The sequence below is a fragment of the Dryobates pubescens genome, chromosome 1 (genome assembly GCF_014839835.1).
Source record: "Dryobates pubescens isolate bDryPub1 chromosome 1, bDryPub1.pri, whole genome shotgun sequence".
NCBI classification, from domain to species: domain Eukaryota; kingdom Metazoa; phylum Chordata; class Aves; order Piciformes; family Picidae; genus Dryobates; species Dryobates pubescens.
In genome coordinates, this window is record NC_071612.1 from 45,992,399 (window position 1) to 46,009,446 (window position 17,048).

General features: G+C 48.6%; 1 protein-coding gene across 2 annotated transcripts; it reads right to left on the reverse strand.

The window, feature by feature from the left end:
• Window positions 1-202: 202 nt before the first annotated feature.
• On the reverse strand, window positions 203-15,539 carry LOC104298572 (UDP-glucuronosyltransferase 2A2). 2 transcript variants are annotated; one of them, XM_054167333.1, is made up of 6 exons: window positions 14,804-15,539; window positions 6,792-6,940; window positions 4,760-4,891; window positions 3,533-3,620; window positions 2,504-2,723; window positions 203-509 (listed from the first exon to the last, which is right to left on the reverse strand). In XM_054167333.1, exons 1-6 carry the CDS (start codon window positions 15,537-15,539, stop codon window positions 233-235), a joined length of 1,602 nt encoding a protein of 533 aa, XP_054023308.1. In that variant the 3' UTR covers window positions 203-232. The 2 variants fall into 2 exon arrangements, with proteins under 2 accessions (XP_054023308.1, XP_054023224.1); XM_054167249.1 differs by lacking the exon at window positions 14,804-15,539 and adding an exon at window positions 8,828-9,551.
• Between the last annotated feature and the right edge of the window lie 1,509 nt (window positions 15,540-17,048).

Here is a 17,048-nt window from a genome sequence, read left to right on the forward strand (position 1 = left end):
GACCAATTCAACAAGGTGCCTCATGATATGCTCAGCTTTAAAGCATATCATGATGCTGCTCAGCAAGGATGCATTCCTGTGTGGACTACCTGAGGTGATCCTGCTTTTGGCAAGGGGGTTGGACTTGCTGATCTCTGGAGGTCCCTTCCAACCTCTAACATGCTGTGAATGTGTGTAAATGCCTTTCTGAATCAGCCTGGGAAAAGGAAACCTGCTGATGGGCCCAGGATATCTAGTCTGTCTTCCTCTTTGCAACCCTGCCACATTTCCTACAGCAAAACAAGCAGCACTTGGTAAGTAGGAAGACAGTAGTGGCTGTACAGGCAAACAAGAATGCCAGGACATCCAGGCAGTGGTACTGGTACCAGGTGAGGTCGTGAGCAGCTGGTCTCAAGTGCTTTGCTCCTTTGTGGCGCATGACAAATTCAATCCAGAAGACAGCTCTGTCCAGAGGCTTAAGGGGCTGGTCATGGTGTATCTTGGATAACCTCAGGGCGTTTTCCTTATAGCTGGGGGGGAAGAAAGGAACCATGGAGATTTGTCACAGATTCCTGAGACAACCTGCTCAGCCCCTGCCAGTCTTCTTGAGCCAGAAGCAGCCTTGCTTTTATTCACATCAGTGCTATTTAAATACATTTTAAAATGCCTCCCTTTAGTCCCATCTGGATCAAAAGAAATTGTGAATGGTAATAAAGAGAGTCTTTTGCAAAGGAAAAGGACTCCAAATTACTCCAGATACACCTTTTATAAAAAGCCACAGGGAAGCACTTGCAGGGTTTCCTGTTCCACTGTAGTCCAGAGTGATACTTTTGACTGGGAGAGAGTTCATTTTCTTCATGGGAACGTGCATGGGGCTACACTTTGGATGTGTGCTGAGAACAGCGTGGATAGCACGGGGATGTTTTCCTTATTGCTGAGCAGCCCTTACACAGAGGCAAGGCCTTTTCTGTTCCTCAGACCACCCCACCAGCAAGTAGCCTGGAGGGGCACAAGCAGTTTTGAGTGGACAAAGGTGGGACAGCTGACCTCAACTGATCAAAGGGGTATCCCATACCAATAAAACTAAAGCCAGTAAAACTACATTAATGGTTGGGGGCCAAATGCACCAGATTTCACCCAGGTCTTTGGTTGTCTTTCTGTCTGACTGGTTGTCATCCAGTTTGTTATACATTACTTCCCTGACACCTAATTCCCATGGGTATCTCCAGCAACATCAGTCCATTTGTTTCAGGAATTTGCAAGTTCTTCCTTGAACCATAGAATCACAGAAGGGCTCAGGTTGGTAAGGACCTTGGAGATCATCTACTCCAACCCCCCTGCCATGGGCAGGGACTCCTCTCAACTAGACTCAGCTGCTCAAGGCCTTATCCAGCCGGACTTAAACACCCCCAGGGAGTAGGCAGCCACAACCTCCCTGGGCAACCTATTCCAGAGTCTCACCACCCTCCTACTGAAGAACTTCTTCCTAAAATCCAGTCTAACCCTGTTCTCTCTCAGCTTCAAACCATTCCCCCTTGTCCTGTCTCTAGACAGCCTTAAGGAAAGTCCCTCTGCAGCCTTCCTGTAGGATCACAGTATCACAGTATAGATCCCTTCAGGTATTGGAAGGCAGCTCTAAGGCCCCCCAGAGTCTTGTCCTCTCCAGGCTGAACAACCCCAGCCCTCTCAGCCTGTCCTCGCAGCAGAAGTACTCCAGCCCTTAGATCATCTTTGTGGCCTCCTCTGGACTCACTCCAACAACTCTGTCCTTTTTCTGCTGGGGACACCAGAACTGGATGCAGTATTGTGGGTGAGGTCTCAGCAGAGCAGAGGAAAGGGGCAGAATCCCCTCATTTGCCCTGCTGGCCACACTCCTCTTGCTGCAGCCCGGCCCACAGCTGCCTTCTGGGCTGCATGAGGACACTGCTGGCTCGTGGTGACCTTCTCAGCACCCAACACCCCCAGTCTCTTTCTTCAGGTCTGCTCTCAACTCACTGCACCCAGTCTGGGTTTGTGCCTGGGAATACCTGACCTTCACTCTTGACAAGAATCAGTGTTGAAGACTGAGGACTGCTTTACTTCTAGTCCTCCAGTGGTCTTAGCAAGGACTTTCAGCTGCTGGCCTTCCTTACCCTCTGATTCTTGACTGTGAGATAGGGTAGCCTAAGGATACTGGTAACTCAAGGGCAGAGAAAGAATTGTGGCTACAAATGCAGTTAGACATGTGACAATGTCACTCAGAGCCTCCAAAGGATTTATACGAGCAGGAAATTGTCCCAGGAGCTGCCCTGAGTTTTCTGAGAACTACTTTTCTCTGGGATCATGAAATGAAGTGCAAGGAATAGCAGGTGGCTGATCTTCCTGAGAAATTCAGATTCTCAGAAACAAAAGATGGGTTTAATCTGAGCCCCAGACTCCAGCTGGTCAGTATTTTTGGTTTCCAGAAGAGCCAGCAGAATTCCTTGCCTCAGTAGCCCAAGGTTTTAGTGACCTCATCCTACTGTGAGGCAAGAACAGAACTCACGTGGAGTTTGTGATGACCGTATTCAGTGCATCAACGAGGTCCTGTGTGGTCATTGTGCTGAAATCCAGGGCAGCTGCAGCTCCCTTGGCCTTCATGTGAGCAATGTTGTCATGCTGGTCTGCAAACATGGGAATCCCAACCATTGGGACCCCATGGTAGATGGCTTCGTAGATCCCGTTGGTCCCCCCATGAGTAATGAAGGCCTTTGTCAAGGGGTGGCCTGGATCAGGGAAGGAGAGGCAGGTGTAACAGCAGCTGCAGCAGGCTGGTCTCCCTGGAACATGAGCATTGCAAACTACGCAGCCAGGTGAACTGCTAGGGAAGGGAACAGCCCTGACCTCGGGATCAGCGCCAGAGCTTGCATACTTGGCTTTCTCGCACGTTTCTCGTGATGCAATGTGTGAATCACAATGTTACTTGAGGCTACCCCAGAGTTACTTCAGCCCTTGGGATGTTGTGCAGTTCTAGTTTCACCATGGTGTCAGGAAAGACCTCTAAGACCATTGACTCCAACCTTCACCCTAAGACCAGTGTAGCTGTTAAACCATGTCCTGAAGTGCTTCAGCCCTGCTTAGGTGAAGTATTTGGAGGAATGAGCCCTGGAGATTAACTGCAGAGGGCAACTCTAGTTCCAGAGTACACGTCTACTTTCACATTTACAGGGAGGTTCTTAGCCCTTCCAGACAATTGACCAGCCAGCTCTGTAAGACAGAGGCTTTTGCTTCAGAGATCCCTCTTCATAAACTAAGCTCAAGTTCCTGCCTTTCTAAGCCACTGCTCCCCTACTCCCTTCACAGCATGGCTGTGTCTTCTGTGGTTCTTGTACAGTTACTCATTTTAAAATGAAAAGCAGACCAGGAAATTAAGGCTCCAGGAGCAAACCTCAGCTGCCTAAACTGCAAAACTCATTGTAGCCATGAGTGCAAAGTGGTTCTTTTTGCCTGAATTTAGTGGAATTCTGTTTTAGTGGAAAAACAAGGAAATTACTTCTTCAAGGGTGCAATGCATCCCAGATAGAATCAGTCTTACCAAGCAGGTCATTTTGGGGTATCCAGTCATAAATCCTAGTGTTGGAGCCCAGAGCTTCTGGTTTCTTTCCTTTGTACCGCCAGAGGACCTTGAACAAAGGGGGAATAAGATAAGCACAGTACAGGTGAAGTGCCCTTCTCTATTGTGTAGTGCAGAGCTTTATCTTAAACCTACAGCCCTGTGTGCTGTAATTCAAATAGATTTGGCTCCAGTTCAGGTCTTTGATTAGTTGTTACGTGCTTAGCACAAAACCAGTCAGTGAGTTTTGTACTTGGACACTTCCAGCTCCCTTGGCTCAGAGGAGGGGAAATGGCAGCACTGCCCATGAGGTGACTCAGCAGTCTGCCTCTGCAGAGCCCAGCTTTCCAGCTGTGGCACAGCCAGCAGAGATGCAGATAAAAACCAGGCCAGTACAAGTGCAAAAGGCATGCTGAAGGCAAGAGGAGAGACAAAAAACAGAAGCAAGTTAATAATAATAATAAACAACCAGGTTGGAAGAGACCTCCAAGATCATCGTGTCCAACCCCTCAACCAATCCATCCCACCTAAACAACTAACCCACGGCACCAAGCACCCCATCAAGTCTCCTCCTCAACACCTCCAATGATGGCGACTCCACCACCTCCCCAGGCAGCCCATTCCAATGGGCAATCACTCTCTCTGTATAGAACTTTTTCCTAACATCCAACCTAAACCTCCCCTGGTGCAGCCTGGGACTGTGTCCTCTTGTTCTGGTACTGGCTGCCTGGGAGAAGAGACCAACATCCGTCTGTCTACAACTTCCCTTTAGGTAGTTGTAGAGAGCAATAAGGTCACCCCTGAGTCTCCTTTTCTCCAGGCTAAGCAACCCCAGCTCCCTCAGTCTCTCCTCATAGGGCTTGTGTTCCAAACCCTTCACCAACTTTGTTGCCTTCCTCTGGACTCATTCCAGCAAGTCAACATCCTTTCTAAACTGAGGGGCCCAGAACTGGACACAGTACTCAAGGTGTGGCCTAACCAGTGCAGTGTACAGGGGCAGAATGACCGCTCTGCTCCTACTGGTCACACTGTTCCTGATGCAGGCCAGGATGCCATTGGCCCTCTTGGCCACCTGGGCACACTGCAGGCTCACGTTCAGCCTACCATCAACCAGTACCCCCCAGGTCCCTCTCTACCTGGCTGCTCTCCAGCCACTCTGACCCCAGCCTGTAGTGCTGCAAGTTGATTTAGACTTGAAAGGAACTTCACCTTTTGTGGAAGCTGGCTGAGGGCTCTGGCAATCATGTTACTTTTCTCATCAGTTAGGTTGTAGACCATCGACCCCAGAGAGAATACGATGATGCCATGTTCCCCTGAGCTCTGAACAAAGGCTTCCATTTCCTAGGAGGGGCAGAAAACACACCAAGATTAATTACCCAGATTTTTGTGAGCAGGGCACATAACCTTTTTAGCTTATCGGGGAGACGGTCATGGTAGTGTCTGAGCACCCCCCATTGACAGAAGGGCATTACAGAGACAAACCTGGACCCATGTAAAACAAACAGGTTCTCCCCAGGAGGAGCAGGACAGGTTGAGACAGGTGAGAGAAGCTTTCCCTGTCTGAAAGCAAGTCAGGCAGCAGCAATGGATCCTGGCACCAGCATGACAGGGCCAGACCCTGTGACACTTCCCAGCAGTCAGTTGTGGGTTTGGATGTTCCCAGAACATGTACTTTGCTTTTCATAGCTCTGCAGGAAGGGGAAGTGATGAAAACTAACAGGAATTTTCAGCATCCTGATCAGAGACTCATCAAGTCCTTGCTTGTCAGTCAGAGAGTAAGTCACTGTTGGGCAGTCAGTTCTCTGTTTCTTGCAACACATGTTGCTGAACAGAATTTCTGCACATCAGGCCAACAGGTCTTCCTGTTCCTTTTTTCAGTCAGTACCATGTGAAATGGAGCAACATCATCCAAAAGAGAACAGTTATCACCTTCCCCAGCCAGCTGCTGTGAGTGGGAAGAAGGTTCTTTTGGTGGACCAGTGGCAGTGAAGTTATCCTACATCCTCTGAGGCTCTTGCAGGAGCAATAGTCTAGACCAGAGCTTCTCCTGTTGCTATCATCAGTATCTGGGGGTTTCAAATTCCAGCTGAACATTGCCAGTCACAGCAGAGTGTGAGCTGGAGGTGCCAAGTATTTTAATCCCTCTAAGATGCCTTAAACAATGCAGCAACAGCAGAGTTGTTTCTCACTTGTCTCTTTCTGCAAACCTTGAGTCCATTTTGTCTACAGAATTTGCCCTGTCATGGTGCCTTTTGGCAGGAAGTATTTCAGTGTTACCATGGGCTGCAAGACTGTGTCTTAGTGTCAAGTGACAGAAGGAAAGGAAATGGCCTGAAATTGTGCCAGGGGAGGGTTAGGTTGAAGATCAGAAAAAATTTCATTGCTGTAAGTGTGGTCAGGCACTGGAACAGGCTGCCCCAGGAAGCGGTGGAGTCACCATCCCTAGAGGTATTCGATAAATCTGTGAGCATGGCACTTGGGGACATGGTTTAATGGCCATGGTGGTGTAAGGTTGAAGGCTGGGCGTGGTAATCTTGGCGGTCTCTCCTAACTGCAAGAATTTTAGAAGTTAAATGTTACATTTAAGTACCTTGAGGTAGCACCTACTATTTCCCCAACAAGAACTGTATTTGCTCCTGCTGATCTCAGCTCTGCTCTTCTAAGAGAGCAGGCTGTACACGGAGCCCTATACTGAGCCCTCAGATTGCACAAGTACAGACAGCTTGCCAAAGATCCCTGCTGGCAGCAGAGCAGCTACTTTAAGGATGAGCCTTCTCTGAATGTGGCTTGCAGGGTGGAGCAGTGAGAGAAACAGTTTTGAGTTATAGTCTGGGAAGAGAGAAAAAAAAAAACAACTGAGAGAGGATCTTACCAATGTCTATAAATACCTGAAGGGTAGGTGTCAAGAAAGGACCAGGCTCTTTTCAGTGGTGTCCTGTGATAGGACAAGGGACAATGGATACAAACTGGAACCCAGGAAGTTCCGCTTCATCATGAGGAGAAACTTCTTTGATGTGAGGGTGCTGGAGCCCTGGAGCAGGCTTCCTAGAGAGATTGTGGGGTCTCCTTCCCTGGAGACTTTCAAGACCTGTCTGGATGTGTTCCTGTGTGACCTGTTCTCGGTGATCCTGCTCTGGCAGGGGGGTTGGACTGGATGATGTTCAGAGGTCCCTTCCAACCCCTACCATTCTGTGATTCTGCTGGGCACCAGTTGACCAACAGCAGAACAAAGTTGGGGTACCTTTGGTAACGGCTTTGCAGGCTGGCAATGAAGTCCTCCAACGAACTCAAAGTTGGGCAGGAAAGGGCGTGGAAATTCAAAATCCCAGTATGTTCTGATTAACCAGATCTCTGCTTTCCCCATCGTCTCACACAGGGTTGTGGGCCTCCCTAGGGATAAGGTACAAGGGGTTTACAGCATACACAGGAGTGGCCTGCTTCACTGTAGTTTGCAAAGCAGCAGCCTTACCTTTGTCTTCTGCCACTCCCAACCAGTGCAATCTATCAAACCACACACACAATGAATGTGTGGGCCAATCCAGACCCATTCCTTGCCCTGTTCCCTCTTTGGCCATGGCACTTCGCCATGAGCAAAGCGATGCCATCTTTAGAAGGCTTTTGAACCTTCAGGATTAATTTAGAGCAGCACAAGAGTAAATGGGAAGCCTTTAGTTCCCATGATATAGGAGTGCAGTTCTCATATGGCTGGAAGGCTTTGTCACCTGTGCTTGTAATAAAAACTGTGCTTTGGGGAAGAGAATAGAAAATATAGTTCCAAATTAAACACACACACACACACACACACAAAACCCCAACACACACACACAAACCAACCAACCAACAAACCCCCACATTAATGGCAGAGTGGTAATCAGCAGTCGGGGAGCAGGAAAGTTTTAAAACAGTTATGTGACTCGGTTAGTGGCTGCTCAGACTGCAATAACAAACAGGCAAAGTCACTTTGAGTTCTCTTGGGGACCGGCTCAGCTCCTTCTGACACATATTGGAGAAATGTGGCCAAATCCTTAGATGCTTTGAATGTCATTTGCTGCAAAATCCAATGCCTCTAGAAATCCATCTGTAGAAAAAAAAATTCCAGTGCATGAAACTGTTTTATAGCATCCCATCTGGAGCAAAACAAAATTGTATTCTCAAGTACAGGTTGCAAGTTATCTTTGCAGAGTCGAACTGGGGAGTAAAAAGGTTAGAAGTGTTTGGTAAATGGTTGTCCATAGCCAGCTTAATGCAAGCAGGAGCCAAGCAATTAATTAAGCAGTAAGATAAAAATTGTCTGTAGGACACCTTCTTATGTTCCTTGATCAGCATTATAATTGACATCAGATTTGATTTAAGTAAAGAGTAATGACTCTGGCAGGAAGCTACTGGAGTGAAAATAAAGCCTGTTTGACAAGCAGAGTCATGCAAGGTGTGTCTGATGTGACACTGACAAAGAACCAAAGTCCAGGGGAAAGGGAGTGGTTTGCGGAGCACAAAAGCATTCTGAGGAAGTGCTGCCAGAGGTTGAAGGGCAGCAGAGCACGTACCCCTGTGCTTGCTGTTCACTCCTTATCTGCCTAAACTAGCTATTCTGAGATTCAAAGTCCATTGAACTAAAAGGTCTCTTTATGAGACTGTGGTTCAAGCCTGGGTTGTGCTAGCTTGGAACAAAAACCCAATTCCTGTCGTTTAAGGGAGGCTGTTTCAAAGTGAATGGCACCTGAAAGGGAAACCTTCCTAGCGTTGTTGGGGAACTTGAATAGGCAGGGTTGTAAGATGATACCCCCAGGTGATTCATGCAGTGCGAGTAAAGGGTGCTTTCCTGCTCTGCAGTTGTCGAGAGAGGCAGTGTTCCTAGTTACAACAGGGTTAACTCCATCCCCATGCTGTCCATGGAGCTGTCTCCAGTGTCTTACCCTTAGTTAAGGAGTGATTTTGCCCTCCAACTTTATCTGCTACTATCTTAATTGTAGAAATGCCTGTCATCAAGATGAAGAGGCATCGATTGTCCTTTGAAAGCACTACAGGGGGCACAGAGCTCACTGCAAGAGCTCACCAACAGCATCATCAAGGACAAAAATTAGAACTCTGTGCTCTAAAGATGCTCCAGAGGAATGAGAGCAAAACTGCTGTCTGTTACACCAGACCAGACCTAAGAAGGAAAGCACAGCCTCCATGTGACCAGTGTGGAATTACCATCTCTGCAGGCCTTTGGGAAAAGAGTATTTGGAGACAGCAGCACTGAGCACAAGAGGAGGAACCACCCAAGAGCTGCCTTACCTAAGACATTGCTGTAGTACCCATCCCATTCATCTCGCCAAAATGTCAAGAAAAAGAAATCCATGTAAAAGTAAAAGAGGAAGTTCTGTAGCCTTTCCACAAAGGACATCCTGTCTGTCAGCCCCTTTGTGCTAGCAGGCACGTAGGAAGGTGGCGCAGGGAGCCCACCGCACAGCCGCTCCACCACGTTGGCGTCGGAGAAGCGGAAGCTGTAGACAAAAGGGATTGCCAGGAGTTCTGCCACCAGCTCCCCGCCGACAACCAGGGGGTCAGCAATCAGAACATCAAACCTGGCCTGCTGCAGCCTTGCTACCAGCTGCGAGTTCGTCATCAAGGTGTCAAAAGTCTGCTTTGACATATTGGTAAAGACCTCCAGTTCCTCTTTCATCTTCCACATTATCTCCCAGGTGGAGAGATTAGAGGCCTCATTCAACCACAAGTTGAGGAAGTTGTCCATCGCATCATCCAAGTTCTTCTGGGTAAAGGGGACTTGCAGGACCTCAAAGGTGAAAGGGGAAGAGGTATCTTGGTAGTCGATGAGCAGATTGCTTGAGGGCACCAGCACAGTCACTTCATGACCCCTGAGAACAAGCTCTTCCAGCAGCACTTTTATGTTGATCCAGTGACTTCCATCAGTGGGCCAGACCACCACCTTTCCACAAAAGGCAGCACTCCAGCAGCACACCCAGGCCCAGAGCAGCCAGGGAAACCTTGATCCCATCATTTCAGCAGTCAGTGTACAACTCCAATCTGACTGAGCTGGAAACAGGTCACTGCTCCAGTATGCAACACTTTACAGCCAACCAATGAAAGTGAGATCAAGTAGGTGCCAAGGTTGGCAAGAGGGCATGGGTCAGATATAAATCAACTCTCTTGGGGAGACTGGGCAAGCAGTAAATCCCTTTCTGGAGTCTCCTGCAAAGCCACAACTGATCTCAAAATGACAGCAGCTCCTGCTTCTTCTCACCACAAACTGCATTTTGTGGCATGTAAGGACCAGGAGCAGGCAAAACCCCAAAATAAAGCAAAGAAAAATAAGTAATGCAAAAAGAAGAGTTGCCCACCACCAGCCAACCAATGCCCAGCTCAGTCCCTGAGAAACAGTGGTCCTGGCAAACTTGCCTCCCCCAGCTTTTTTTGGCATCATATGGTCTAGAATATGCCATTACTCAGCTGAGGTCAGCTGTCTGGGCTGTGTCCCCTCTTAACTCCTTGTGCACCCTCAGCTTACTGGTGGGGTGGGGTGAGAAGCAGGAAAAGCCTTGTCTGCACAAGGGCTGCTCAGCAGTAACCAAGCATGGTGTGTTCTCCATACTGTTCACAGCTCATAGCCAGTACTTAGCCCCATGCAAGCTACTAGGATAAAGATTAATTCTCTTCCAGTCAAAATCCTCAATTCACACCTCCTTCAGGACTGGGCACACTCCAGACCAGAGCACGTTACCATCTAGGTAGAGACCAACTAAGCTACCACAGCTGACAAAACAGGTATTGCACATGGAGTCTTAAATGCTAAACCTCACATTTAGTATTAAAATAAACAAACTAAGATCAAAGCATCTCTGAGGCTTGCACAACAGATCAGGAAACCACACTTCAGCCATCACAAGGTTTTCTGGTTCCTGCCAAACACAGCAAACAGAAGTAAATACACGGCATGGCACTCTACTTGCAGGATTCCATGTCAGCTGAGCTCTCTTAGCAGAGTGACACCCTGCTAGGCAAACGGAAGCCAAAACACTTAGAATCTCACCTTGAAATAACATCCACTTTATCTGCCCACCAATGCTTTATGTATGTTTCCTCTCTTCACAGAATTACAAAATGTTAGGGATTGGAAGGGACTTGGAAAGATCATCTAATCCAACCCCCCTGCCAGAGCAGAATCACCTATACCAGATCACACAGGAATGCATAATCACTTGGAGGGGAAAAAATGAAGAAAGGAAGAGACAATCAACTTATAAACAAACACAGCTCTCTTCTAACTGGGGCTCAGCTGCTCTCCCAAGTCTTAGAACACCATATATGATGGTGCTGTGTAGCTTCCCAAAAGCCTATTTTCATTTCTGCTTCAAAAGGTTTAACTCTGTACTAGTGTTTGGTGGCTGTAGAATATTATTTTTCTGGTGTTAGTGTTTGCCCTGATTCACAGAGAATGCAGCATCCAGGTGAGACTCCACAACCTCTCTGAGCAGCCTGCTCCAGAACCCTCACAGTAAACCTCAGGAGCATCTTCATTAAGTGAAACTTTCTGGATTCTAGTTTGTGCCTCTTGTCCCCTTGTCCTGTCACTGGGCACTGCTGAAAAGAGCCCAGCCCCTTCCTCTTAACCCCCCCACCCTCTAGATCTTGATAAGCATTGATCAGTTTCCCTCTCAGCCTGCGCTTCTCCAGGCCAAACAGCCCCAGGTGTTTCAGCCCTCCTTCATAAGGTAGATGCTTCAGGCCCTTCAGCATCACTGTAGCCTCCACTCAACTCTTTCCAGCAATTCTCTGTCTCTCTGGAACTGGGGAGCCCAGGACTGGACAGAAGATGTGACTGATGAGCTGTGTCTCAAGTGGCTTCAGCACTGTTTTACCCATACTGGAAGTACCTGGACAGACTTGGCTGTACTAGTGTGGCAGGTCAGGATTAACAGAGAACATCTGTCCTTGCCTGAATTGTTTGCTGTGCCACAGGAATTCTGGCGGAAGGGTGGCGAGTTCAGAGCAGTTGTGCTCCTAATTTGTGCCTTACCCTCTAAGCTCTGGGTATTTACTCCTGTGTGCACAGCAGATGTAATTTCTGGAAGTAAGAGCAACCTTACCTAAAACGTCACTGTAGTACTGATCCCAGCCTCCCCAGAAAAAGCGATGGTACACCACATCCTGTATTGCATAGGTCAAGGTGTTCTTCAGCCTTTCCAGGAAGGACATCCTGTCTGTTAGACAGCTTAGGGTGGCTGGTACATAGGAAGGAGGTGCTGGGAGCATCCCACAGAGCCGCTCCACCGTGTTGCCAATGGAGAACCGGATAGTGTAGATGAAGGGGATGCCCAGCTTCTCAGCAAACAGCTCCCCACTGGGTGCCAGGGGGTCTGCCAAGAGGACATCAAAGTTGGATGCCTTCAGTCTCTCCATCAGTGCCTCATTCTTCACCACTGCATCACAAATCAGTTTGGTTACACTCTCTATCTTGGACATTATTTTACCTATCTCGTAAATACTTCGCCAGACAGGCAGCACTCTCTCCTGGTAAAACCAAAAGTAGAAAGCTTCTTCCAGTATAGTAGCCATCTCCTTCTTGGTCAATGGCACCTCCACCTCTTCAAACTGGAAGGGTGAGGGCTCTGTGGTGTTGAAGATGAGGAAGCATGAAGGCAGCAGCACAGTCACCTCATGGCCCCGGTCCACAAGCTCCTGGAGTATGTACTCCATGTTCAGCCAATGGCTGTTGTCAGCTGGCCAGACCAACACCTTTCCCCCATACCCCCAGCCCAACACAGCCAGCAGCCACAGCACTGTCACCTCCTTCCCAGACATAGTTTCTCTGTGCCAAAGTCCCATGAGTTCACCAAGAGCAGCAGTGCTCCCAGGCTTGGCTGGGCATGCGTGCCCCTGCCTTGCTTCAGAGGGCAGGGAGCTGAGCCAGCTGCCTTGAAATCCTGTCCTGGATAATGGGGAAGAAAGTGACTGGGATCAACTGGCACCATCTGGTGGTAAATAGTTTGCTGCATCTGGAAGATATGCTGCTTCTGGAGCTAAGAGGAGAGCTGTCAGCCTTGAGGTTTCAGTCCAGTGAGGATTGTGTCCTCTTGGTTATCCTGGTCCTGCTGTCTGTCTACCTAGAGTCTATGTGGACACAGTACTTCAGGACATGGTTTAATGGCCATGGTGATATTGGGTTGGTGGTTGGAGTTGATGATCTTAGAGGTCTTTCCCAGCTGAAACAATTCTATGATGATTCTGTGTTCTTCATTTGGTAGGCACCTAGGGTGGTAATCCAGGGCTGCAACTAGAAAGTTGCTTCTCAAAATGTGCGAGACTGCCAGGCAAGAGACTCCCAGTATCCAAGTAAGACTGTCCTCCTGTGAACTTGCCTCTCCCAGCCCATGCATGGCAGGAGGCCAGAGCTGGTCAGTGATGGTGTGGGCTGTCCTGCCTGCCACTAGGTGCCAATTAGGCACTGGAAGTTGAACCAGGAAAATATGTTGAAGGGTTTTATGTATGGTCACCCTTCTGATGTACAGTTAAGAAATAATGCGGATCCTCTTCACTGTGCTAACCCCATCATTGCTGGGCTTCTGCCCAGCAATCTTACACATTTGCTGTGTGGTTTTTTTCCTTCTGTTGCTTTGCAAGGCAAAAGCTCTGAATTTTGTGCTGTTGAGAGCATTCTTTCTAGGACGACAATGAGGGTGACAGAAGCAGCTGGGCTGTGATAAGCTGAAATACCTCATTTGCTGTCCATGTGACAACAGTTTGATGTACTTGTGGAGTCCTGAGGGTATTTGCAGGCTGTGGTATCCTAAGATACTGTTCCAGCCCTGTAAGTGTTCAAGGCCAGGTTGGATGGGGTCTTGAGCAACCTGATCTGTCAGGAGATATCCTTGCCCATGCCAGATGGCTGGAATGAGATGATCTTTAAGGTCCCTTCCAACCCAAACCATTCTATGACTCTGTTATTTGCAAGTGCTCTTTTTCATGTGCTGAAGGTGAGGTTAGTAGAAATGCCATGTTGGTCACAGGTGATTAATACTATGGACTGAGGTGTTGGAGCATGTCCAGAGAAGGACAACAAAGGTGGTGAAGAGTCTGGAGAACAGAGCTGGTGAGGAGCAGCTGAGGGAAGTGGGGGTGTTTAATGTGGAGAAAAAGAGGTTGAGGGGATGCCTCATTGCTCTCTACAGGAGGTTGGAGTGAGGTGGACATTGGTCTCTTTTCCCTAGTATCAGGTGATAGAAGGAGAGGAAATGGCCTGAAATTGTGCCAGGAAAGGTTTAGGGTGGAGATTAGGAACTACTTCTTTGCTGCAAGAGTGGTCAGGGATTGGAACAGTCTGCCCAGGAAGGTGGTGGAGTCACCGTCCCTGGAGGTGTTCAAGAAATGTGTGGACATGGCACCTGGGGACGTGGTTTAATGGTCATGGTAGCCTGAGGTTGAAGGTTGGACTTAATGGTCCTAAAGGGGTTTTCCAACCCAAACAATTCTATGGTTCTATGATTCTATATTTATCTACATATTCACTCAAAACAATCCGGAAGACAAGCCTGCAGAGGCAAGCCTGCTGCTTTCCCTGTTTGCTTATGAGTGGAGGGTATGCTCTAAATAGCACTCATCTGGTGTGGAAGGGGTTGGGTGTGTATGACCACTAGCGTAAATTATGTCTGTAGCACAAAGCCACAATGCACTTCAGCAGTGTTACTGAGGGTGGCAGAGCTGGCTCGTAACTCACCGTCTCACCTCGCCCTGTGATACCCTGCATTAGAACACCTCTGTTCCTGACTGCTTCCTGTGCAAGCAGTCACTGGAGGGGAAAAGGTGCAAGCTGAGCTGCCTTGCTGAGGGCCCTACCTAGTGTGGAAGTTGTTTCAACTTCCATGTTAATGACAGCAAAAGTCAGATCCATCCATTGGGATGGCCTCTGATCCCTGTCCCAAGGCAATGGCATAGCAGCACAGCACCCTGACAGGGAGGGGTGTGTGGAACTGGTGATTTGTTCCCTTTTCCACACAGACATCCAGGTTGGATGATGCCTGGAGCAACCTGGTCTAGCAGGAGGTGTCCCTGCCCATGGCAGGGAGTTGGAACTGGATGATCTTTAAGGTCCCTTCCAACCCAAACCATCCCATGATGCTCTTATGATTCTGTGAATTCTGTGACAGGCCTTCTTGCTGGCCTCTCTCAGGCCTTGGCTTTGCAACCCTGCCAGGTCCCTAGCTCTGCAGGTCATAAGGTGAGAGGCTGCGTAAAGGGAAGTAGCAGAAGGCTTACCTAAGATCTTGCTGTAGTAGCTGTCCCATTGTCCCCAGTAGCTCTGGAAGACATAGTCCTGCAGGTGGTAAGACACCAGGTTTTTCATTCTCTCGCTGAAGGACATGCAGTCTGTGAGCTCGGAGAGCGCTGCAGGCGCGTAGGACGGTGGGGCTGGGATCTTGCCGCAGTGCCTCTCCACGGTGGAGGCTGGGGAGAAGCGCAGTGAGTAGATGAAGGGGATGACCAGCTTGAGAGCCAGGAGGTCCCCACAGAGGGTCACAGGGTCTGACAGCAGCAGGTCATAGCTAGAGCTCTGCAGGTGGGCCATCAGCTCTCGGTTGGCTAGCACTGCATCGCACATCAGCCTGTTCATCTGGTGCCAGTTTTTGGAGAGTTTTCCCAGCTCTTTGTAAAACTGCCAGAAGGTCCAGGTGGTTGGTCTGTTATTCAGCCACAGTGCCACTATGTCCTCAATCAGGTTCTCAATGGTGTCTTTCTTGAAGGGCACATTATAGACCTCAAAGTTTTCTGTGGCTTCAGCCTTGGGTTTAATAAAGAGGGAAGCATTGGAGACCAGGATGGTAACGCTGTGCCCACGGCGGATGAGCTCCTCTATAACTATCTTCACATTCAGCCAGTGGCTGCCTTCTGTTGGCCAGATCAGCACCTTCCCACAGAAGACAGGCCCTAGAAGAGCAACCTGAAAAAGGAGCAGCTGGAGGTATTTCTTAGAGTGGCTAGTTTTTGTGGCCATGGCAGTGTTAAGGGACAGAGAGCCTGGGAATTTTCCCTTCCAGCTGGGAGTGCTGCAACTCTGTCTTGTTTGATGACTCTTTACTAGCATTCAGCAAAAGCAAGAGTTTACTGTTGCACAAACGGGACCTTTAAAACCCACATTTGGTCTCAGGTCTGAAAAGATAGGAAAGAATGTCTGGTGACTTATTTTTCCCTTTCTGCCTTCTACTCTGCTAGCTTCCACCTGAGAAAGCTCCTTTCCCTGGTTAGCAGGGTGGCAACAATCATAGAATCATAGAATCAATAAGGTTGGAAAAGACCTCAAAGATCGTCAAGTCCAACCTGTCACCCAACACCTCATAACTGCTAAACCATGGCACCAAGTGCCACATCCAGTCCCTGCTTGAACACCTCCAAGGATGGTGACTCCACCACCTCCCTGGGCAGCCCATTCCAATGGCAAACAACTCTCTCTGTGAAGAACTTTCTCCTCACCTCAAGCCTAAACTTCCCCTGGCACAGCTTGAGACTGTGTCCTCTTGTTCTGGTGCTAGTTGCCTGGGAGAAGAGACCAACCCCCTCCTGGCTACAACCACCCTTCAGGTAGTTGTAGACAGCAATAAGGTCTCCCCTGAGCCTCCTCTTCTCCAGGCTAAACAATCCCAGCTCTCTCAGCCTCTCCTCGTACGACTTGTGCTCGAGGCCTCTCCCAGTGTCGTTGCCCTTCTCTGGATATATTCAAGTGTCTCAATGTCCTTCTTAAATTGAGAGGCCCAGAACTGGACACAGTACTCAAGGTGTGGCCTAACCAGTGCTGAGTACAGGGGCACAATGACTTCCCTGCTCCTGCTGGCCACACTATTTCTGATGCAGGCCAGATGTCTGTAAAAAGTCCACCTTCAAACTACTCCCTTTGCACAAGAATTTAGTCCTTTTGCAGTTTTGCCTGAGGAATCCTTACTGTGAAACAACAAGGGGTCTCTTCCAACTGTCTGTGAAATAACAGGGGATCTCTTCCAGCTGTGTCATCACTGTATCAGTAAATGCTGGAAGACTTACTGAAAGTATTATCAAATAAGTGGCACTGCTGCCAACCAGCACTGGAGAAACACTGAGATTTGGTAAAGGAGTGACCACATCTGACTTCAGAATGCCTGTTACTTGTGACAGCAAACCTAGCTGTACTTAGAGATGCATTTCTCTTGTTCTCCACCTTTCTTTTCAGAGCAGCACAGGGGATTGCTTATCTGACAGGCAGCAGTGCCACTGCAAGTGCTTGCCTGAAGATATTGCTGGACTCAAGAAAAAAGCCCTGGGCAACACAAGGTGGAAGAATGCCTGTGACAGAACTCACCATAGGCATCCTTAACCCCCTTCAATCCTTCTACAGCCACATCCCTCCTGGTAAATAATGTGAATTGCTGGCAGTCATGCCCCAGCTCCTGGGGAGAGCTGCTGCATCTTCAGGCTTCACCATTAACTCACCTTGATGCATCTTTACAGAGGAAGAAACTGCAAGTGAGCCATT

Coding starts and splice junctions, on each gene's coding strand:
- LOC104298572 (XM_054167333.1), bottom strand. CDS start 15,539: ATGGCCACAAAAACTAGCCACTCTAAGAAATACCTCCAGCTGCTCCTT. Junction 6,941..14,803: donor CTACTACAGCAAGATCTTAG/GTAAGCCTTCTG, acceptor CCTTATCCCTAG/GGAGGCCCACAACCCTGTGT. Junction 3,621..4,759: donor TCAGCCAGCTTCCACAAAAG/GTGAAGTTCCTT, acceptor CCTTTGTTCAAG/GTCCTCTGGCGGTACAAAGG.